General features: G+C 32.1%; 1 protein-coding gene across 5 annotated transcripts in view; it reads right to left on the bottom strand.

Moving 5' to 3' along the window:
* Positions 1-4298: 4298 nt before the first annotated feature.
* LOC143063313 (diacylglycerol kinase beta-like) overlaps positions 4299-25243 on the bottom strand; it is a 155931-nt gene continuing 134986 nt past the window's right edge. For all 5 annotated transcript variants that reach the window (XM_076235377.1, XM_076235375.1, XM_076235379.1 and 2 more), the window contains exons 24-27: positions 13923-14043; positions 12998-13058; positions 11528-11625; positions 4299-9810 (exon numbers count right to left, since the gene is read on the bottom strand). In XM_076235377.1, the coding sequence (XP_076091492.1) occupies positions 11536-11625; positions 12998-13058; positions 13923-14043 (272 nt within the window). In that variant the 3' untranslated portion in view covers positions 4299-9810; positions 11528-11535. The remainder of the gene's footprint in view (positions 9811-11527; positions 11626-12997; positions 13059-13922; positions 14044-25243) is intronic.

The following is a 25243-nucleotide window of genomic DNA, read 5'->3' as shown; positions in this document are numbered from 1 at the left end:
TTGTTACGAACATGTGCGACTGCGTTCAGACATTCCAGATCAATGACTTTTTCACTTTTCTTGTCATAGCGCTGTCCGATCACAAACTGGAACCATAATCAGCACTGTGTGAACATTGTATTAACGAAGTCGCAAGTTAAAATAAAATAGATAGTTTATACTTAATGTAAAAATCTGAATTTAGAGCAAAATTCAAAGCAGAAAGTCTTTAATAAAATTTGTAAGGGTTCCGCGGAACCCAGTGTCTTGCCTATTTTTGCTGTAAATCACAGGCTCAACAACAATGAGGAAAAAAATCAATAAAAATATTCCTCTTGTTACTATTTTATGATTGTAAGAAAATCTAAGTCCATTTGAAAGTAAATTACAGAAAAAAACAGAGTAATCTTTTTACAAACTTTACTTCTGGATACAATCTTATGATCATAAATAAGGTTATTTCCAAGTTTGGTACAAACCCAGGATAGTTTAAGAAAGTTATTTAAATTTTAAAAACTTTAACCACAGAGTGAATGTAATGGTTCCCTGCAGAAAAAACTAAGTCCATTTATAAGTAAAATACGGAAAAAATTGAATTTTATTTTTACAAAATTTTCTTCTGGATACTATCTTATGATCATAAACAAGCTTCTGTCCAAGTTTGGTACAAACCCAGGATAGTTAAAGAAAGTTATTAAAATTCTAAAAACTTTAACCACAGAGTGAATGTAATGTTTCCCCGCAGAAAAAACTAAGTCCATTTATAAGTAAAATACGGAAAAAATGGAATTTTATTTTTACAAAATTTACTTCTGGATATTATCTTATGATCATAAACAAGCTTCTGTCCAAGTTTGGTACAAACCCAGGATAGTTTGAGAAAGTTATTAAAATTCTAAAAACTTTAACCACAGAGTGAATGTTTTGTTTCCCCGCAGAAAAAACTAAGTCCATTTATAGTAAAATACGGAAAAAATGGAATTTTATTTTTACAAAATTTACTTCTGGATACTATCTTATGATCATAAACAAGCTTCTGTCAAAGTTTGGTAGAAATCCAGTATAGTTTAAGAAAGTTATTAAAATTTCAAAAACTTTAACCACAGAGTGAATATTTGTTGACGCCGCCGACGACGCCGACGACGACGGAATGTAGGATCGCTTAGTCTCGCTTTTTCGACTAAAGTCGAAGGCTCGACAAAAATGGCAAAATCAAAAGCTTTAACACATCAAACGAATGAACAACAACTGTCATATTCCTGACTTAGTACAGTCATTTTCTTAAGTAGAAAATGATTGATCAAAATTTGTTGACAGCTAGCTAAACATCTCCCTTTTATGGCAGTCGCATACAATTCCAGTATATTGACAACGATGTGTGAACATAGCAAACAGACATTAAAGGTGAAAATGTAGTGTTAATTTATTCTGAATGCCAAATTATGTATTACTTCTTCCGAATTATTCACTGTTCATTAAAATGTGAACCTATTCAAATTAAAATTCATTTGTTAAAAATAATATTTGGATCAGCATTTAATAATGGAGTTCGTATAATTAGTACCTGCAGTCCATCGAGTAATCAGACTTCTGATAGTACTCGTTGGCATATAAATAAGCGTTATTCTTTATATAGCATGACCCGACTATAATCTTTTACGACAACAACCAACATATCTATAATCTACGCAGGAATATTTCTAGATATTGTATTTTTAACAGTCATGAAAGTAATATAAATTAGTTTGGTCTCATTTAGTTCTTGATCAAATCAACAAAGCAGTAAACGCTGTTGTATTGAGAAAAGCTATAGCAAGAAACCGGTCACAAGGACAGATTTGGAAGATATCAAGAGGCTATATAAATATGCAAAAAACACTCTGGTATTGAAAATATAATAACGGAAGACAAAAATATAAAACAGAAAATCTACAGATCTATCAACACGAACACCATCAAAAATCGGATTGAAAGTGACATGAGAATTTATATCCGGGAATAAGTTATAAACGAGGAAACCAGAACGAGATCACGACAATGGAAAATGGAACATATACGTGATGATCTGTGGCATTATTTTCCGTAGTAGCCAACCAAATAATGGTGGCAAGAGTAAAACATTAATATAAAGGCAACAGTAGTATACATGTACCTCTGTTTAATTGTCATAAATCGATTGAGAGAAAACAAATTCGCATCACAAACACACATCAACTATAAAAAGAATACAATGGAACAACAGAAACACACTCAGGACTGCTACAAAAACAAACGCCAACATTCATGAAAACGGACTTTTTGATAACAACCACCTTATTCTTGACTTGTTTAACCTGGTTTTGTGGTTTCAAATTGAGCACACTTAACTTCGCGTTGAGACACCTTCTCTACTTTGGAAAAAAAACTGAAGCCATGAATTCATATAACATAAATACATTTTATAAGTGTCTGTTCGATCTAAGGAGATAAATAGCTCCATCAAAAAATATGCATGTCTACATGTATCTTGATAGGCGGATTCATTCCTTAGAATATAAATGCAAATATTAAGAACGTGTCACACCTTGAGATACATGTGTTAATACAAATTTAAAAAAAATATATTTAGGTCGTTTTCTCGTTTATGTCTTTTTATTCATTTGCATTATATTATTTTGTAAGATTGCGTTGATTTGAATATCTACGAAAGTTGGACTGTTAAAAGTGACAGTAAGCAACCATCAACAGATAGTGTCTCGTTTTTAAACACAATTTAGTTTATTCAAAAACAAAAACCAGGGAAGAGGGTAACTCACACTGATATGTTGTCCCAGGAAATACAATTCGGTAAAAATAGAGGTGAATTTTTATAATAATATAATTCTAAATTTTAAATATATGTTTATCAACACGATAGGATTTGTAGATTCGTTTTTTTCGTTCCCTCAGTTTTAGTTTGTTACCCCGATTTTGTTTTTTGTCCATGGATTTATGAGTTTTGAACATCGGTATACTACTGTTGCCTTTATTTATCTTCCATTTTTAGAGATCAAAATGCATTTACTGAAAGTCCTACTGGATATGTCAGCATGTTAGGGGTGTTCAAGACTTAGGGAGTGTATGTATGTACCTTTAAAATATACTCAATTGGCCGCATATGTTTCATTCTACAGCATAAAGTTGTCACATGCATATTTCTTCAAAACATTCAGATTGGCAGTCAAGTTGTGCATTTTTTCAGCCTTGAATTTCATGTGTGTGCCTTCAAAATACAAATTTGACGAGAATGCTTGTAATCTTAATTTTCTGAACAAAACTGAAGGTTGAAATTTTTGAACAATACAAAGCCATACATGAATCAAAATTGGAAAAGCACTGAGTGAGTAAAAATTGCTTCAATTTCAAATTTTGAACTTAATATTATTATATATAGGCAATATTTAAAAGTGGGTTACATCCCGTTGTCCATAATAAGTAGCATAGATGATTCATACGCAAAGCACTACTTTCTGCTACTTGATTTACATTTAACCAGAGGCCGATTTAGGGGGAGGGCAAGGGGCCCCAGCCCCCCCCCCCCCCTTTTTTGGAAAAAAATGGTTGATAATATAGGGAATACCTGGAGCATGACTGGAGCGGACCCCTTCTTGGATCTGTCACTGTTAAAATGGTTTTCTGGGCAAAAATTAAACGACTCCTTCTCGTCATTTTATGAATTAAATAGCAGGGTATATTCTTTTAATTCATTGATCAAACTATGCATGGATAGGATCTGAAGAATGACTTAATTTTCTTTGTCCATAATTTGTTTTACCCGATTTATTTCCCTTGACTGGGCGGAGTTTAACCAGTTCGCTCATAATAAACCAGTCCATCTATAGATAGGTGTTTTAGGAGTATATATTGTAAGTTTTATTACTTCATATGGGCATAAATAGGAGCCAAATCATGGTGATCTCACTAGGCTAAGATTCGTTTACATATTAACATTGACAGAGAAGACAAGACGGATGTACTATGTTAGGAATATAACAGTTATCAAATTGTTTGTTTCTATGTTTGTTAAATTGGTACTTCTTTTTGTTGAACTTCAGTGTTTCTGTTCTTCCAATGCTATCCTCTTATAGTTAAGGCTTTCCCTCTGTTTCAGTTTGTAACACAGAATTGTTTTCACTCACTTTTGAACAGCGATGTACTACTGTTGTCTTTATTCATATATCTATCCAGCTAGTGACTATTAGGATTCTATTTACCTTTTCGATTTTCCACAAGAATGACCCAAATTTAAAATTATATTTCTCTTTTGCATTTCTTACCACAAGAATGAACAAAAATAAAAATTGAGAAAACATTTTTATTATCATTTTAACAAAGAATATATTGTTAACATACAGAATGAAATAACATTATTTTCTATCACAAAAAAAAATGTTCTATATGGTATAGACAAGAACATTATATAAGTTACACACACGTAAATATATAAAATTGGTTGTACCATAATACACTTATACAGGATAAGTCACAAACATGGAAAACACAATATGTAAGTTCTGTCAGGATAATCGGAGCTCAATGGGATAAAATCTCTAAACAACAGGATCAAATATTTGCTGTTTGTTTACAATTCACTGAGCTATATGGTTAACTGTGTTAAAGTCAGGATTATCAGAGCTAAATGCTCAATGGGATAAAATTATAAAAAACAAGGATCAAATATGTTTTGTTTGTATAGATTCATTGAGCTATATGGTTAAATGTGTTAAATTCATATGTAAAATAAGAGAATTATTTTAGTTTGTAAATATTAACTGAGATATATTGCTCAATGTATTATTAATATATTCAAATTATCTAGGCAAACTTCCAGTCTTTTTGTAAAAAATCTAATGAGCTTTATTGCTCAAATGTTGAGAAATTACATATTTGAATAGGAACTGAAAATAAAACAAGTCTAGGCTGTTTTGTGATGCAAGTTTTTAAAATATAATAATTTAGTATACATTGTAATTTGTACAAGTTATGAGTATCTTATTAATCTTTCAATTCTAATAGAAGAAGCAGTAGAGTTTTTTTTCAGCCTAATAATGTCATACTTGCAAAACTACATTCAAGACTTTAACATAATATTCATACGAGTTTTTAATGACATTATAAGATGTTTTTATGAACTTTAAATCTAGTATAATAGAAAAAATTCTGAAATTTAATTTCATGATATGTAAAAGAACTTCCAGAATGGTTAAAATGCCCCATTTATTGATCAATTATTTATCTCCAAAATATATAAATGCCACCAAAATGAAAAAAAAAACATGATGGTGGGTTATTTTCTGTTGTGAAAGTTAGTCTTATGTTGTGAAATTAGTCTTTGGGTATGTTATGAATGAACAATTTAATGCTGTTAAAGTACAATTTGATGTTGTTAAAGTTCAATTTTGTTGTTGAAAAATATGAAATAATGATCTCATTGGTAAGGAGATGTGTCCCATACATTTCAATGTAGATTGAGGATTTACATAGTGACTGTGATCAGAAGTAGGAAGTTTCTCAATTGACATAAGTTATCTTTGGATTTCCAGATTCAACTTTTTTGCAATGCATACAATTGATAGCATAATATATTGTAAATTCAGAAATTATTGCAAGGTTTTTATAAATGCAAATAATGCAGCTTGATGAGTATGGTATTATTGCATTTTTAAATCTAATACATATATTTGTATACAGATTTTCCTCAAATCACATTAGTTATCTTATCTTTTTGTCCATTTTTTTAAATTGCAATAATAAATAAACACAATAGTTTTCTGAATTTACAGTAATAGAAAGCATCTATACATGTATACACATCAAAAATGTTGTCTTTAAGTGAAAATCTAAAATGTTCTCTAATTCAGTACAACTAACATATTAAGTATACAATATTTATTGTATTTGGGATCTTGTAAAACATTGCATTTATATTTCCAATCAAGGTAAAAGGTTAAAAGTAGCTAATAACTGTAGAACTCAAAAATACATTAAAAATAAAGTTTTTTTCTGACAAGAGGAAAGTTACAGAGGTCTGGGATTACGCACATAGTATAAAAGTGTTGAGCAATAATGACGTTTAATTTAACCACCATAATATTTAATTATACACTCCAGATATAAGTCACAATGTAATTCTTAATATTCTACATTCACTCCCATTTCAATACATGAAAAAATACACATAAGCTACACAATCTCTTTAAAATGAGCATGTGAACAAAATCTGAAAGAAACGTTTTATTGGCATGAGGAAATCATTTTTCATAATTCTATGGTGGTAAGAGTGTGAATAGCTGGAAACTAAATTGAATAGATTTCTTTCTCATTATACTGATATATAGAATTGTGGTTAATATGTCAATGAGACAGCAAGCCAACATCATAAATTATGTTCCCCAATTTTGAATATTTTTTGTCAACTGTATAAACCCGTTAACCTTTGAACACTGCTCCAGTACTGACTGTAAATAAAACAGGACTTTGATCAAGCAGTTTGCACTGTATCATGTTAGAACACACATTAAAGCACTGACAGGCTTAAACATATTCTCTATTTATAGTCCAATTGTTATTTTCCTTCAACATATTGGTTCCATATACTTAAATACAGCAAACTACAAGAGCATTCATGTGATACATTTTCAATAAATTATATTTTAGATGTAACAGTTCTTCTGATTGGCTAAAAGATGTTTTCTATCAGCTCAAAGACATATTTTTGTCATCTTACCAAATATTATGTCATTAACGTTTTTTTCCTTAAAACTTGAATTTAAAATTAAATAATAAGGAATCACTGTTATATTTTTTCGGTCTTTTTGTTTTATGTGTACCACGTTTTTGATTTTATTCATTCATAGACAAAACAAAATATTACAGTCATGCAATAATAATCTGAACTTTATGTGTCCGTCATAACCTGAGATACAGAAATTAAATATTTTTTTATTCATCAAAATATTCTTTTTAGTATGACGTCCATTATCACTTTACTATTATGCATATTTTAGGGGCCAGCTGAAGGACACCTACGGGTGCGGGAATCCTCGCTACATTGAAGACCCATTGGTTGCCTTCGGCTGTTGTTTGCTCTATGGTCGGGTGGTTGTCGCTTTGACATATTCACCATTTCCTTTCTCAATTTTATTTCAGTTGCTTAACACATCACCATTATCTATTTTGTATAATGTGACATATTTTATTGCACAATATGATTAAACTTATTTATATATAGTACAGTCAAAGTCCTGGTTACAAATAAAATCCTACGGAACACTAAGTCAACATTATTTTAAATTTGAATACATTTAAAATAAATACCTTTGACCAATCAAAACAATTCTATCTTGCCAAACCCCTTTTCCCATGATTCTCAAATTTTACTCAAAAGTTTTTTTGGTTTTTTTTTAGCACAATTGGGAAAACATTTCCACATTAAAGTGTGGTCTTACTTTCATTAATCCCCCCCCCGCAGCAAGTTCCAAGGTACACTAGTTTAATTGAAAATTATAACTTAATTATTAACCGAACTTTCCAAGTCAAATTTTTTGTATGTTTTGTTTCAGCTAAATGTTTTAACAGTAAGGCAGTAGAATGACTATTTTAACACATTGACAAAATTAAATCTAAACAATTTATTTATTTATAATACTCAAAACAAATAAAACTCAAATATTAACAAATATGCATCTATAAGTTTATTTTCAGTTCTAGACTCTTAACTTTCATGTGTTTTAAGTCATAACAAAATGAGACTTTTCTTAAGGATTTACCCACCCTTTTTGATATAAATAGTGCATTTTCTGCCATAAATATTTTTGAAACACCACTTTTATTAAATGTAAAATTAAATTTAGTTCATATATCTAACATTTCACTCAAATTAACTTAAACTTTATAAATTTAATACAAGATCTGTGCTGTATTGACCTCAACCAAGAATGCTTAAACCAGAACAACCAAAAGCTAAGAATGTTCAATATATTGAAACCAATGCAGAAGACATATGACAAAAGGCATAAACAATTGGTTTAATCCATCTAAAGTTGCAGAGCAAGTTATCATTTTAGTTTCTTCATATAATTTATAAAAGAATAGAATTTACAAGGGTATGTTGTACCAAAGCTCTGACTTTTGTGTTGATGATAGCATTAGCAGTTCATATACAACAGTACTGGACCAGTGCTAGAACTTTATAAAACATGGTTTAAGATAAATATCCACAAAGTTAAATCACTGACCTGGTTGTTTTGATATCTGATTAACGAATTATTATATCTAAAAAAAAACAAGATATAAAAAATGTTGATCTTAATGTAAAAAGTGAGAAGTTCTATATAACTTGTATTAATATTCTATAAAAGCGCACAAAGGAAGCCATTTTATTGAACAATATATATATATATAAATAATTACATATAATAGCAAATCTCATCTCACTGGACATCATTAAAAAAAAATATCCAATTTATTATACATTAATTTAAGGCCATGAAAAATAAAGCTTCAATTTTCATTCATTTTTTAAAGAATATTTGGTGAAAGTTTTAGAATGCAAGTTTTTCCCTCTCGTAATTCTCAATACATAAGTGTTACGTAAGCTTCTAATAATAACCTAATAAAAGACAATATCTGCCTTAAAAGAAGGAACAAATCCAAAGTTGTAGTTTTAATCCTAAAATACCTTATGTCAAAAATTGTGATTTCTCCAGAAACTAGTTGTGATGTCACATTTAGAATGATATTGCTTCCTCAAGGCAACCTTTAGAACGGGTTCTATAAGTCAGTTTGGAAGAAAGCTTCGGAATTTTCCAATAAAAATTGATATCATTCTCTATGCTCTTGCTCATGTTTGGTGTAAGGATATCATCCAATAGAATGCTTAACCATGTGAAAATGAGGCTGGAACATGACGGGAAATATTTTGTTCTTAATTATTTAGATTTATGTAAAAATCAGGAAGTGGATATACAATGAAGGTATGTTTGATAATAAAAAAACAAAATTCCTTTTTGCAAATATTATTAAAGTATCTTTGGTTTCAATAGTGATGATAAAGGTAGAAATAGCAGCATCCATGAATATTCGAAAATACAATGTAATATCTACAAAAAGTATTATTGGCCTGACAGTTTCCATGGAGATAGGGTCACCTCATTTATTATAATGATGCCTTTATGTAAATCAGGTTAAACAGAAAAACTGGTAGACAAAAATAAATTATTTCTTGAATAATCTATCAGACTTTCTTATACAGTGTATAACCAAGAGAATTTTCTCCTACTAACTGAAAAATATAAACCAGTTGAGTGAATTATAGTGTTTATTACTTTTATTCTGAGTATTGTTCTCATAATAATCAACACTAAATCTTTAATGGATTTAATCAAAAATATAACATATTTGCATGAAGCTCTTGCAAAATATACGAAGACTGACTATGAAGGATGAAAAAAGTAAAAAAAAATCTGGTGATGATGAATAGATTCTTATAAAGCCAGGACATTCCAAATATAAAGTTATATCAAAGAAAAGAATTGTCGTTCTACTCTGAAAAAATGGAGAAGAAAGGATAGAACGCGGATTTTATAATTTAATCACCCGTTTGACCTCTTACATAAGACTTTTAGTAAAATCTTCCTTTTTTTTTCACAAAGATTATATGATTATGTTGTGAGTAGAATGAAGTCTCCCTTTTGTCCTCTTTGGCCTGATGCAGGGATGCTGACCAGCAGCTGGTTCCCATGACGACAGCATACTCAATGTCTATATATGATGCTGCCCTTTGGTTATGTATTGTATTCAGAAGATGAACACCTATAAATAGAATGCAAATACAAATAGATTTAATACCTAAAAATAGATTAAACACTTATAAATAGATTACACACCTACAAATAAATAAACAACTATAAATAGAATACACATATAAATAGATTTAACACCTAAAAATAGATTAAACACTTATAAATAGATTAAACACTTATAAATAGATTAAACACTTATAAATAGATTACACCTGTTTTTTGTTATGTACCTTAATATGAATTTGTTATGAATTAATCCCCAAATGCAATGTTGGAATTTTTAACTTGCATTATAATCATTATATTTTTTTCCAGACCACTAGCAAGTATCTAGATAAAGACCAGCAATATTTGTCAAGTTCATCATGTGACTTTCAAGTGAGTGCTATTCAATGTTATACTTCAATTTGCTTTGATTTATCGTCTCATTTTATAGAGGTTATATTAAACAAAACTTAGTCTGTTAAATGACCCAAAGATCTAGGAAACATTCTATAAAGTAAAATCACAAAAATAATGAACTCTGAGGAAAATTCAAAAATGTGGAGTCCCTAGGAACCTTGGAATATTGGAAATTGTGTAACAAGTTATAAGCCATATTTTCCCAGTAACACCTTTTTTTTTAAATGAGCACAGAAATAAAGAAATAGCCATATTTGTTGTGTTACATAAAGCAGACATTATTCTGGGTATAATTATAAGTACTGTAAATAGATCATGACCTAACTGCTTATGCCTTATACATTGTTATATATCAAAACAGAAAGGGGAAATTTTAACTAATCTTATTGAAGATAAGTGTTTTTCCATGTTTGAGGTTTTTATTTTCCAAAAGAGGTACAATACAGGCTTTTTTGTATCCTATATGCTGATGATTCCTTATAAAATTTCTCCAATAGTAATTAAATGCTGGACAAGACGTTTTTATAGTATTATCCTGTCAATAAAAACTCAATGTATTAAAGATAAAGCAACAAGCAATTAAGCATACAAACACAATAAACTGAACATACCTCAAGCTAGTGTTGTCAAAATTTTACATTGATTGATGTTTTAATGCCAATTTTAAGCACCTATTTTAGGCTATCTTTATTGGGAGGAAGCCGGATTGCCCTGGTAAAACCCTGAACATCAATAGGACAACTGACAATCCTAGTCAGTTAAGATTGGAGTTGAGTGCACCTGCACAAGCAGGGTTCGAACTCATAAACCTAAGTGTTGACTCGATAGTGAAGTAGAATCACTAAGAACCCCAAAATTTTACAGAAACATCACATTTTAGACATGTGGAAATAAGGTGTTTTATGTTAATTAATTTTCAATTTTGTTATAAAAATGTACAATGACTGTCTTTTGAAGAGCTAAATTTGTGGTTTTATGTCTTTTATTGAGTTTTGAAAGATTGATATTCACTGAAGCCAACAACTTAAATTAATATCAGCTTTTCAAAGTCAATTAACCACACATTTACCGAAACAAAAGACAATAATTGTTTTATTCCATATTCCAAAGGAAAAAATCTATTGGATGACAATTATTTTTTCAAAACATTTGTAGATCAAACATGTTACTATTATTACACAGGTAAATGACCAATGTTCACCCGGCATTTGACATTAACCCAGTGAGTATCACATATCTTCAGGTGAATATGCAGTTTTATTCAAAATTGCCTTTACATTGAAAACCCTTCTAAAATAATCCCAATATGGAATACACATACATACCGTAGGTATCACTTCTTGAACATCTTGAATAGAGAAGTTTTTTTACTGGAAGGTGGTCCCATTAACATTGGAACCTGGTTTTTATGAGTTATATTTATCTGCAAAAAAAACCCCAACATATATTTAAATGTAACCCAATAGTCCAATACAACAACGAGATCTCAACTTCTAAATATGTTCATTTCCACTTGGAGATTTGTAAATTTTATATAATCAATTAAAAAACTTGACACGATTATAAATACAGAGATATCGACTCTTCTTATTATAATTTGGTTATGCCATTGTTCCACTATACACATACAATTGAATAGGAAATTTTTGGCATGGGGTTTATTTTTTGGCTTATTTTATGAAAGTATCTACTTTAGTATAATTTCTCAAGCTTAGAGTATAAGCATCAAAAACGAAAAAAACATAAAAATAAAAAGCGGCCGTAGGTTTGGCCAACAAAAATAGAACCACTTAAAATGTTTAAATAAATAAAAATTCTGTCCTTCATTGAAGACATCACAAATATTCCTGAGCTAGTTTTAAGAGGCTTCTTCAGTACTTTTAAGTGCATTATGTTATGAAATCTGGAGTGTTCTGGGAAAAAATAGTTTCTTTTGTAATTGAAACCAAGCTTCAATAACATTAGTTGTTCTATATCCTACTATTGTAAACGATAAAGTACATTGTAATTTTAGTTTTATTTATAGTTTTTCTGTATTGAGTAGGATATAATATAATAATCTGATTTATTGTGTACTATTATGAAGTTTTTGTATTACAATGTTTTCACTTGACTGATTGTTTGTTAAGTGTGCTTGCCTATGTCAATTAACTTTTTTTTTAATTTTGAATGTTTAATAATTAATTCATTAACAAATACAACACATTTCTGAAAGGGACATAAGCTACCTTAGATATGAGATGTACAAGAAATTTAAATATTATCTTTAACTGTTTATATCAATACTACTGTTTATATCAGGTAGGCAGTCTTTAGAGGTCACCTCAATGGTTAATTAGATGGTGTCTTATTATAGATTATCATTGATCATCTCAACAAGATTAACTTTTTTTGCTTGACGACATTGTTAATTTCATTGAAAACGGGCAAGTGCGCCCTTAGTATTTAGCGATAAATTTTCATATCACTCTACTGTGCTGAGAAAAGAAATTATCAGGCAGTAAGATCAAAGGAAAATTACTTAAAATGTTGAAACAAAAATGCACACAAAATGCTGATACATATTATCAATGCATTAAAAATTATTCATTTTTTTCTTCTTTTATAATTTAGATGTATGTTTTTTTTAGTATGTTATAAATCAAATATGAGAATTTTAGTCAAATCAGTGAATATGAATTTGACAGCTCTTCCCCTTTAACAGTTGAAAATACAAGAAATTTATCAACAATATTCAAACATCCCTTAAAGTTAATTAACATTTGTGCCACTCAATATTTATCAATACTACTCACTGTACAAGGTGGTTGTAACCAGGGTTCACCATCTATCTGCATTGGGAATCTTTTTCTCGTTCTAAAAAAATATTAACAATATTACAATAAAGATAAATTACATAAAAACATTTTTTTTTTTTTTCAAACATCAATTTTACTTCAAAATTATAATACTAGAAAACAAGAATGTGTCCCTAGTACAAGGATGCCCCATCCATACTATCATTTTCTATGTTCAGTAGACCATGAAACTGGGATAAAAACTCTAATTTGGCATTAAAATTAGAAAGATCATATCATAGGAAACAAGTGTACTAATTTTCAAGTTGATTGGACTTCAACTTCATCAAAAACTACCAGTCTACCTCGACCAAAAACTTAAACCTGAAGCGGGTCAGACTGATGAAAGAACAACGGCCAGACCGATGGATGGATGAACCAATGTACGCACAGACCAGAAAACATAATGTCCATAAATGGGGCATAAAAATAATTCATTCCCAGTAGCAAAGTGTTAAGATTAATTTAAAGAATATATCCTAATCTCAAAGATTTAATGTTAAGTCATCTTAAGTACTAGTACCTTTGTTTTAATAAAAGTTGTGCTGGTTTCACATATAAACATTGTAAAACTGACCAAATCTTTTTTAAGACGACAACTTTGATTATTATCGGCATAGATATTGTTACCTCATAGCAAGATGGTTACATAAAGGAAGACATTTGTAAGACAAAGGTAAACTTTGACCCCTATCAGTGTCAATAGCAGTCTTACCTCATAGCAACATGGTAACATTGAAGAAGACATTTTAAGACAATTGTTAACTTTGACCAACATCAGTATCAATAGCAGTCTTACCTCATAGCAACATGGTAACATTGAAGAAGACATTTTAAGACAATTGTTAACTTTGACCCCTATCAGTATTATTGGCAATCCTACCTTATAACAACATGGTTACACTGAGCAAGACGTTTTCCAGATGACCGTAGACCAGCATACACTTGACCCATGTGCATGCTATTCTCCAATCCTACAACCTCTATCATTCTGTCCCCTACATCTGTAAAGAAATAAATCGAAACAATTTAAACCTTGTTTCCCTTCATTTGTAAAGATGATAATGAAATAAAATGTAAACCTTATGTTAACAAGTTTAAGAATGCTAGAATGATTTAACACTGCAAGTAGACTATTTCAACAGTTCAGTTAACGTTGTAAAGCTTTTTTTTAAATAAAAGAGATGTGTATATGTCAATGAGACAGCCACCCAATGACCAAAAACATAAGGCATAGGGATGCACCCATTTAGGCTTAAACTCTTTACATGGATGCACTCATTTAGGCTTAAACCCATCACAGGGATGCACCCATTTAGGCTTAAACCCATCACAGGGATGCACCCATTTAGGCTTTAACCCATCACAAGTATATCACCAGTGTGTCAAGCTCTGGACTGTCCAAATCTTAGAAGTTGTGAATACATTTAACAGATTCTTAGAGATTTTCCATTTCCATAATAGAACACAAATTGTCAAGACATCCATTGATTCCTGACTTAGGAGACATTTAAACAATTGTCATCCATTGGGGGGATTTAATTCCTGTACTTTTTTTTCAGTTTCAATGTGCTTAAGTGTCAATGGCTTTGATAATTATTTTTTTTATTAACTACTTTCTTCAACTTTAATATTGCTTTATAAAACCTTAAGTCATTTGCAAGGAGTTGGCAATTTATCAGAATTTGTCTCTTGTTTTATCATAATATTTTCAAACAATTAAAATATCTTAATATTGAAATCCTTTACTTGTATTCCATGACGTTTTTTCCAAGGTGCATTAAATTCATAATCATTTTACACTCACTCAAGCTTGTACCTTTTCCTATGTAAAATCTATAATATCGATATTAAGAACAATGCCCTTCTTCTGAAGTTTAAGATCAATGGTGTTTAGATCAGTTTTCCCCTCATCTTTTTATTCAAATGTTGAAATTGATTACAAAAAAAGAAAATATTATCATATCGTTCACAGGAAGTCTTAAGCTCATCAGCTTTAATCGTGAATTTTAAATTAATATAATTATTCGTCTTTTGGATTTTTGTCTTAACCGAAATGATCAAACATAAATTTGAATATGAAAAGAATAATAAGTTCAAAAACAGGAAACATGGAACAATATGATTTGTTCTGCAAAAGTGAGAGAAAAGACAGTATCCATTGAAATGTAGCAATCTTTTAACAACCCTAACAGTCACTTTGATCAAAACATACATTTATTGTTTCCAAAATTTCACAAAAATTAACATTCAAATGTTTGTGATAGATCAAGGAACAAAATAGTTAAGGGAGCTACCATTTGATTTTTATGGGGGGGCTAGATGAAAAATTTTGTCCTGCTTTTTTTTTAGTTGTAATCCCTGTCCTGCCTTTTTATTTTTTACTCTATTTGGTCCTGCCTTTTTTTTTACTAGTTTATCCTGACTTTTTTTTACACAAATTGTCATCCTGCCTTTTTTTTTTACCAAGTTGCTCATCCTGCCTTTTTTTTTACTCAAAACTCCTGTCCTGCCTATTTTTTTCAAATTTCATCCTAGCCCCCCCATAAAAATCAAATGGTAGCTCCCTAAACTGAACGATAAGATTTGAAATTTTGATTATTAGCATAGACCTATAGGAAATTTTATTCATTTTACAATAATATCTTTATGCAAATACAATATCATTATCTTTATATTTTAATGTACTTTTTCACTTCATAATATCTATTTTATACATCCACTGGTACTGGTCCCCCCCCCAAAAAAAAAGCCAATTTATAGTGAACTTTCTAATATGCCACTATATTTAGTTAAGAATTGAGTGCATCTTTTTGTAAATTTATTGGGGTGTAAAAGCATGTATCGAAGTACATTTTGTTTCCACGTTTCATTCTTCAGAACCCTATAAAATTATTAAAAGAAGCATTCAATATTTGTAATTAAATTTTTTTGCTAGGATAATGAAAACAAGATTTCTATCAAGTTTTTCTTTTATTTACCTGTGCACTTTATTGGGGAAGCTGGTGTCATTATGAATGTTACATAGGGTACATAATACATTTCATTTTGAAAGGCATAATAATTTCTGAATGATGCGAGATTGCTGTTAGCTAATCAAAATAATGCAGTAAGGTATATATAATGACACATACATGTTATGTAATTATATACAAGAACATATTGTGGACAATTTATATTCACAATACTACAGAAAATAACACAGAACAAAAGTTACAAATAAATAGATCATTGCTAATATATGGAAATGAGTTGCATATTCAGGGATGGGAGTAAAGGTGAATGCCCCTTATTTATAGGAAAAGTATCATTTTTAGCATACAATTGTCCAAAAGAATGTTCATCATGCTCAACTCAGATGTACAACTCCATTTTCTCCAGGAATTTTTCACCAGAAAATTTGAGATCATCCACTGTTTAACTTTTGGTTGCCAGACTTAGTTTTTAGCTCACCTGGCCCAAAGGGCCAAGTGAGCTTTTCTCATCACTTGGCGTCCGGCGTCCGGCGTCGTCCGGCTTCGTCCGGCTTCGTCCGTCGTCGTCCTGCGTTAACTTTTACAAAAATCTTCTCCTCTGAAACTACTGGGCCAAATTTAACCAAACTTGGCCACAATCATCATTGGGGTATCTAGTTTAAACTAGAGGCTCTAAAGAGCCTGTGTCGCTCACCTTGGTCTATGTGCATATTAAACAAAGGACACAAATGGATTCATGACAAAATTGTATTTTGGTGATGGTGATGTGTTTGAAGTTCTTACTTTACTGAACTTTCTTGCTTCTTACAATTAAATCTATAATGAACTTTGCCCATTAGTAACAGAGAAAAATATTTGGTAAAAATTTACATAAATTTACCAAATTAATGAAAATTGTTAAAAATTGACTATAAAGGGCAATAACTCCTTAAGGGGTCAATTGACCATTTAGGTCATGTTGACTTATTTGTAGATCTTACTTTGATGAACATTATCGCTGTTTACAGTTTATCGCTATCTATAATAGTATTCAAGATAATAACCAAAAACAGCAAAATTTCTTTAAAAATTACCAATTGGAGGGCAGCAACCCAACAACCGGTTGTCCAATTCATTTGAATATTTCAGGGCAGATATATATTGACTTGATTAACAATTTAACTCCTTGTCAGATTTCCTCTAAATGATTTGGTTTCCGAGTTATAAGCAAAAAACTACACTTTACCCCTGTTCTATTTTTAGCCGTGGTGGCCATCTTGGTTGGATGGCCAGGTCATCGGACACATTTTTCAAACAAGGTACCTCAAAGATGATTGTGGCCAAGTTTGAATTAATTTGGCCCAGTAGTTTCAGAGGAGAAGATTTTTGTAAAAGATAACTAAGATTTACGAAAAATGGTTAAAAATTTACTATAAAGGGCAATAACTCCTAAAGGGGTCAACTGACCATTTCGGTCATGTTGACTTATTTGTAAATCTTACTTTGATGAACATTATTGCTCTTTACAGTTTATCTCTATCTATAATAATATTCAAGATAATAACCAAAAACAGCAAAATTTCCTCAAAATTACCAATTCAGGGTCAGCAACCCAATAACGGATTGACCGATTCATCTGAAAATTTCAGGGCAGATAGATCTTGACCTGATAAACATTTTTACCCCATGTCAGATTTCCTCTAAATGCTTTAGTTTTTGAGTTATAAGCCAAAAACTGCATTTTACCCCTATGTTCTATTTTTAGCCGTGGTGGCCATCTTGGTTAGTTGGCCGGGTCACCGGACACATTTTTTAAACTAGATACCCCAATGATGATTGTGGCCAAGTTTGGTTTAATTTGGCCCAGTAGTTTCAGAGGAGAAGATTTTTCTAAAAGATAACTAAGATTTACGAAAAATGGTTAAAAATTGACTATAAAGGGCAATAACTCCTAAAGGGGTCAACTGACCATTTGGGTCAGGTTGACTTATTTGTAAATCTTACTTTGCTGAACATTATTGCTGTTTACAGTTTATCTCTATCTATAATAATATTCAAGATAATAACCAAAAACAGTAAAATTTCCTTAAAATTACCAATTCAGGGGCAGCAACCCAACAACGGGTCGTCCGATTCATCTGAAAATTTCAGGGCAGATAGATCTTGACCTGATGAACAATTTTACCCCATGTCAGATTTGCTCTAAATGCTTTGGTTTTTGAGTTATAAGCCAAAAACTGCATTTTACCCCTATGTTCTATTTTTAGCCATGGCGACCATCTTGGTTGGTTGACCGGGTCACCAGACACATTTTTTAAACTAGATACCCCAATGATGATTGTGGCCAAGTTTGGTTAAATTTGGCCAAGTAGTTTCAGAGGAGAAGATTTTTGTAAAAGTTAACGACGCCAGACGACGGACGACAGACGACGGACGACGGACGCCGGACGCCAAGTGCTGAGAAAAGCTCACTTGGCCCTTTGGGCCAGGTGAGCTAAAAATGTGTCCGGTGACCCGGCCAACCAACCAAGATGGCCGCCATGGCTAAAAATAGAACATAGGGGTAAAATGCAGTTTTTGGCTTATAACTCAAAAACCAAAGCATTTAGAGCAAATCTGACATGGGGTAATATTGTTCAACAGGTCAAGATCTATCTGCCCTGAAATTTTCAGATGAATCGGACATTTCGTTGTTGGGTTGCTGCCCCTGAAATGGTAATTTTAAGGAAATTTTGCTGTTTTTGGTTATTATCTTGAATATTATTATAGATAGAGATAAACTGTAAACAGCAATAATGTTCAGCAAAGTAAGATCTACAAATAAGTCAACATGACCAAAATGGTCAGTTGACCACTTTAGGAGTTATTGCCCTTTATAGTCAATTTTTAACCATTTTTCGTAAATCTTAGTAATCTTTTAGAAAAATCTTCTCCTCTGAAACTACAGGGCCAAATTTAACCAAACTTGGCCATAATCATCATTGGGGTATCTAGTTTAAAAAATGTGTCCGGTGCGCTGCCCAACCAACCAAGATGGCCGCCATGGCTAAAAATAGAACATAGGGGTAAAATGCAGTTTTTGGCTTATAACTCAAAAACCAAAGCATTTAGAGCAAATCTGACAACGGGTAAAATTGTTCATCAGGTCAAGATCTATCTGCCCTGAAATTTTCAGATGAATCGGACATTCCGATGTTGGGTTGCTGCCCCTGAAATGGTAATTTTAAGGAAATTTTGCTCTTTTTGGTTATTATCTTGAATATTATTATAGATAGAGATAAACTGTAAACAGCAATAATGTTCAGCAAAGTAAGATCTACAAATAAGTCAACATGACCAAAATGGTCAGTTGACCACTTTAGGAGTTATTGCCCTTTATAGTCAATTTTTAACCATTTTTCGTAAATCTTAGTAATCTTTTAGAAAAATCTTCTCCTCTGAAACTACTGGGCCAAATTTAACCAAACTTGGCCATAATCATCATTGGGGTATCTAGTTAAAAAAATGTGTCCAGTAACTCGGCCAACAAACCAAGATGGCCGCCATGGCTAAAAATAGAACATGGGGGTAAAATGCAGTTTTTGGCTTATAACTCAAAAACCAAAGCATTAAGAGCAAATCTGACAGGAAGTAAAATTGTTGATCAGGTCACGATCTATCTGCCCTGGAATTTTCAGATGAATCGGATAATCGGTTGTTAGGTTGCTGCCCCTGAATTGGTAATTTTGAGGAAATTTTGCTGTTTTTTTGTTATTATCTTGAATATTATTATAGATAGAGATAAACTGTAAACAGCAATAATGTACAGCAAAGTAAGAACTAAAAATAAGTCAGTATGACCAAAATAGTCAATTGACCCCCTAAGGAGTTATTGCCCTTCATAGTCAATTTTTAACAATTTTCTTAAAATTTGAAGATTTTCAATAATATTTTCCACAGAAAGTACTGTTATAGATAGAGATAATTGTAAGCAGCAAGAATGTTTAGTAAAGTAAGATCTACAAACACATCACCATCACCAAAACACAATTTTGTCATGAATCCATCTGTGTCCATTGTTTAATATTCACATAGACCAAGGTGAGCGACACAGGCTCTTTAGAGCCTCTAGTTTATGTAGTGTTTTTAGACATATTGTTTGTCAACTGGTGAGTTTTGAATGTCTGTTTCATATGTCTCTATTAAATTTTACTCCTTATCCTTAAATACTGGACAGTTTTAAAATGGTAACAACATCTTACATAGTCTACCAATTCCTTGAAATATTCACTCATTCAATAGAGAACAGCAGGTACACCAATTAGCTTTTATTTCTAAACAGGTAAATTTATGGATGTCACTTTCATTATAGTGATAATGACACCAATGTCAATCTGACAAATAGTTTATAACATCATTTGATCACACAATTCTGGACAAAGACATTTTTGCGTCAATTAATTGTTAGTTTCCATGGAAATGATGAATTTATTAAGAAACCGTGTTAAATTTTCTTGACAAATTGTGTTTAAGACATGATTAGGTATCAGAGATAGAAGATGTTTTGCTTCCGTTATAACCCAAACTAAATCTTCCTTATGGTTATAAAACTGTACAGGTAAAATGATGGACTCTAATGATCCAAGTTATAAATTACTCTCTGAGAGCTAGAGTGAGATTTCAGCAGGTAGTTAACCTTCATCAGAATAGAAAGCTAAACAGTAACATGTAAAGGGAGGTTACCCTAATGATCACAGTTAATTACTCTCTGAGAGCTAGAGTGAGATTTCAACAGGTAGTTAACCTTCATCAGAATAGAAAGCTAAACAGTAACATGTAAAGGGAGGTTACCCTAATGATCACAGTTAATTACTCTCTGAGAGCTAGAGTGAGATTTCAGCAGGTAGTTAACCTTCATCAGAATAGAAAGCTAAACAGTAACATGTAAAGGGAGGTTACCCTAATGATCACAGTTAATTACTCTCTGAGAGTTAGAGTGAGATTTCAGCAGGTAGTTAACCTTCATCAGAATAGAAAGCTAAACAGTAACATGTAAAGGGAGGTTACTCTAATGATCACAGTTAATTACTCTCTGAGAGTTAGAGTGAGATTTCACCAGGTAGTTAACCTTCATCAGAATGGAAAGCTAAACAGTAACATGTAAAGGGAGGTTACCCTAATGATCACAGTTAATTACTCTCTGAGAGTTAGAGTGAGATTTCAGCAGGTAGTTAACTTTCATCAGAATAGAAAGCTAAACAGTAACATGTAAAGGGAGGTTACCCTAATGATCACAGTTAATTACTCTCTGAGAGTTAGAGAGAGATTTCACCAGGTAGTTAACTTTCATCAGAATAGAAAGCTAAACAGTAACATGTAAAGGGAGGTTACTCTAATGATCACAGTTAATTACTCTCTGAGAGTTAGAGAGAGATTTCACCAGGTAGTTAACTTTCATCAGAATAGAAAGCTAAACAGTAACATGTAAAGGGAGGTTACCCTAATGATCACAGTTAATTACTCTCTGAGAGCTAGAGTGAGATTTCAACAGGTAGTTAACCTTCATCAGAATAGAAAGCTAAACAGTAACATGTAAAGGGAGGTTACTCTCATGATCACAGTTAATTACTCTCTGAGAGTTAGAGTGAGATTTCAACAGGTAGTTAACCTTCATCAGAATAGAAAGCTAAACAGTAACATGTAAAGGGAGGTTACTCTAATGATCACAGTTAATTACTTTCTGAGAGTTAGAGTGAGATTTCACCAGGTAGTTAACCTTCATCAGAATAGAAAGCTAAACAGTAACATGTAAAGGGAGGTTACTCTCATGATCACAGTTAATTACTCTCTGAGAGTTAGAGTGAGATTTCAGCTGGTAGTTAACCTTCATCAGAATGGAAAGCTAAACAGTAACATGTAAAGGGAGGTTACTCTAATGATCACAGTTAATTACTCTCTGAGAGTTAGAGTGAGATTTCAGCTGGTAGTTAACCTTCATCAGAATAGAAAGCTAAACAGTAACATGTAAAGGGAGGTTACTCTAATGATCACAGTTAATTACTCTCTGACAGTTAGAGTGAGATTTCAACAGGTAGTTAACCTTCATCAGAATAGAAAGCTAAACAGTAACATGTAAAGGGAGGTTACTCTAATGATCACAGTTAATTACTCTCTGAGAGTTAGAGTGAGATTTCAGCTGGTAGTTAACCTTCATCAGAATGGAAAGCTAAACAGTAACATGTAAAGGGAGGTTACTCTAATGATCACAGTTAATTACTCTCTGACAGTTAGAGTGAGATTTCAGCTGGTAGTTAACTTTCATCAGAATGGAAAGCTAAACAGTAACATGTAAAGGGAGGTTACCCTAATCATCACAGTTAATTACTTTCTGAGAGTTAGAGTGAGATTTCAGCAGGTAGTTAACCTTCATCAGAATAGAAAGCTAAACAGTAACATGTAAAGGGGGGTTACTCTAATGATCACAGTTAATTACTCTCTGAGAGTTAGAGTGAGATTTCAGCAGGTAGTTAACCTTCATCAGAATAGAAAGCTAAACAGTAACATGAAAAGGGGGGTTACTCTAATGATCACAGTTAATTACTCTCTGAGAGTTAGAGTGAGATTTCACCAGGTAGTTAACCTTCATCAGAATAGAAAGCTAAACAGTAACATGTAAAGGGAGGTTACTCTAATCATCACAGTTAATTACTCTCTGAGAGCTAGAGTGAGATTTCACCAGGTAGTTAACCTTCATCAGAATAGAAAGCTAAACAGTAACATGTAAAGGGGGGTTACTCTAATGATCACAGTTAATTACTCTCTGAGAGTTAGAGTGAGATTTCACCAGGTAGTTAACTTTCATCAGAATAGAAAGCTAAACAGTAACATGTAAAGGGAGGTTACTCTCATGATCACAGTTAATTACTCTCTGAGAGCTAGAGTGAGATTTCACCAGGTAGTTAACCTTCATCAGAATGGAAAGCTAAACAGTAACATGTAAAGGGAGGTTACTCTAATGATCACAGTTAATTACTTTCTGAGAGTTAGAGTGAGATTTCAACAGGTAGTTAACCTTCATCAGAATAGAAAGCTAAACAGTAACATGTAAAGGGAGGTTACTCTAATGATCACAGTTAATTACTCTCTGAGAGCTAGAGTGAGATTTCAACAGGTAGTTAACCTTCATCAGAATAGAAAGCTAAACAGTAACATGTAAAGGGAGGTTACCCTAATGATCACAGTTAATTACTCTCTGAGAGTTAGAGTGAGATTTCACCAGGTAGTTAACCTTCATCAGAATAGAAAGCTAAACAGTAACATGTAAAGGGAGGTTACTCTAATGATCACAGTTAATTACTTTCTGAGAGTTAGAGTGAGATTTCAACAGGTAGTTAACCTTCATCAGAATAGAAAGCTAAACAGTAACATGTAAAGGGAGGTTACTCTAATGATCACAGTTAATTACTCTCTGAGAGCTAGAGTGAGATTTCAACAGGTAGTTAACCTTCATCAGAATAGAAAGCTAAACAGTAACATGTAAAGGGAGGTTACCCTAATGATCACAGTTAATTACTCTCTGAGAGTTAGAGTGAGATTTCACCAGGTAGTTAACCTTCATCAGAATAGAAAGCTAAACAGTAACATGTAAAGGGAGGTTACTCTAATGATCACAGTTAATTACTCTCTGAGAGTTAGAGTGAGATTTCAGCAGGTAGTTAACCTTCATCAGAATAGAAAGCTAAACAGTAACATGTAAAGGGAGGTTACTCTCATGATCACAGTTAATTACTTTCTGAGAGTTAGAGAGAGATTTCACCAGGTAGTTAACCTTCATCAGAATAGAAAGCTAAACAGTAACATGTAAAGGGAGGTTACTCTAATGATCACAGTTAATTACTCTCTGAGAGTTAGAGAGAGATTTCACCAGGTAGTTAACCTTCATCAGAATGGAAAGCTAAACAGTAACATGTAAAGGGAGGTTACCCTAATGATCACAGTTAATTACTCTCTGAGAGTTAGAGTGAGATTTCAGCAGGTAGTTAACCTTCATCAGAATAGAAAGCTAAACAGTAACATGTAAAGGGAGGTTACTCTAATGATCACAGTTAATTACTCTCTGAGAGTTAGAGTGAGATTTCAGCAGGTAGTTAACCTTCATCAGAATAGAAAGCTAAACAGTAACATGTAAAGGGAGGTTACTCTCATGATCACAGTTAATTACTTTCTGAGAGTTAGAGAGAGATTTCACCAGGTAGTTAACCTTCATCAGAATGGAAAGCTAAACAGTAACATGTAAAGGGAGGTTACCCTAATGATCACAGTTAATTACTCTCTGAGAGTTAGAGAGAGATTTCACCAGGTAGTTAACCTTCATCAGAATAGAAAGCTAAACAGTAACATGTAAAGGGAGGTTACTCTAATGATCACAGTTAATTACTTTCTGAGAGTTAGAGAGAGATTTCAGCTGGTAGTTAACCTTCATCAGAATGGAAAGCTAAACAGTAACATGTAAAGGGAGGTTACTCTAATGATCACAGTTAATTACTCTCTGAGAGCTAGAGTGAGATTTCACCAGGTAGTTAACCTTCATCAGAATGGAAAGCTAAACAGTAACATGTAAAGGGGGGTTACTCTAATGATCACAGTTAATTACTCTCTGAGAGTTAGAGTGAGATTTCAGCAGGTAGTTAACCTTCATCAGAATAGAAAGCTAAACAGTAACATGTAAAGGGAGGTTACCCTAATGATCACAGTTAATTACTCTCTGAGAGTTAGAGTGAGATTTCAGCAGGTAGTTAACCTTCATCAGAATAGAAAGCTAAACAGTAACATGTAAAGGGAGGTTACTCTCATGATCACAGTTAATTACTTTCTGAGAGTTAGAGTGAGATTTCAGCAGGTAGTTAACCTTCATCAGAATGGAAAGCTAAACAGTAACATGTAAAGGGAGGTTACTCTCATGGTCACAGTTAATTACTCTCTGAGAGTTAGAGTGAGATTTCAGCTGGTAGTTAACCTTCATCAGAATGGAAAGCTAAACAGTAACATGTAAAGGGAGGTTACCCTAATGATCACAGTTAATTACTCTCTGAGAGGTAGAGTGAGATTTCAGCTGGTAGTTAACCTTCATCAGAATAGAAAGCTAAACAGTAACATGTAAAGGGAGGTTACCCTAATCATCACAGTTAATTACTCTCTGAGAGTTAGAGTGAGATTTCAGCTGGTAGTTAACCTTCATCAGAATAGAAAGCTAAACAGTAACATGTAAAGG

This window comes from Mytilus galloprovincialis, chromosome 2 (assembly GCF_965363235.1).
Source record: "Mytilus galloprovincialis chromosome 2, xbMytGall1.hap1.1, whole genome shotgun sequence".
In the NCBI taxonomy this organism is placed as follows: Eukaryota; Metazoa; Mollusca; class Bivalvia; order Mytilida; family Mytilidae; genus Mytilus; species Mytilus galloprovincialis.
The sequence above is the reverse complement of the archived record's forward strand: the minus strand, read 5'-3'. Positions and strand labels throughout refer to the sequence as shown.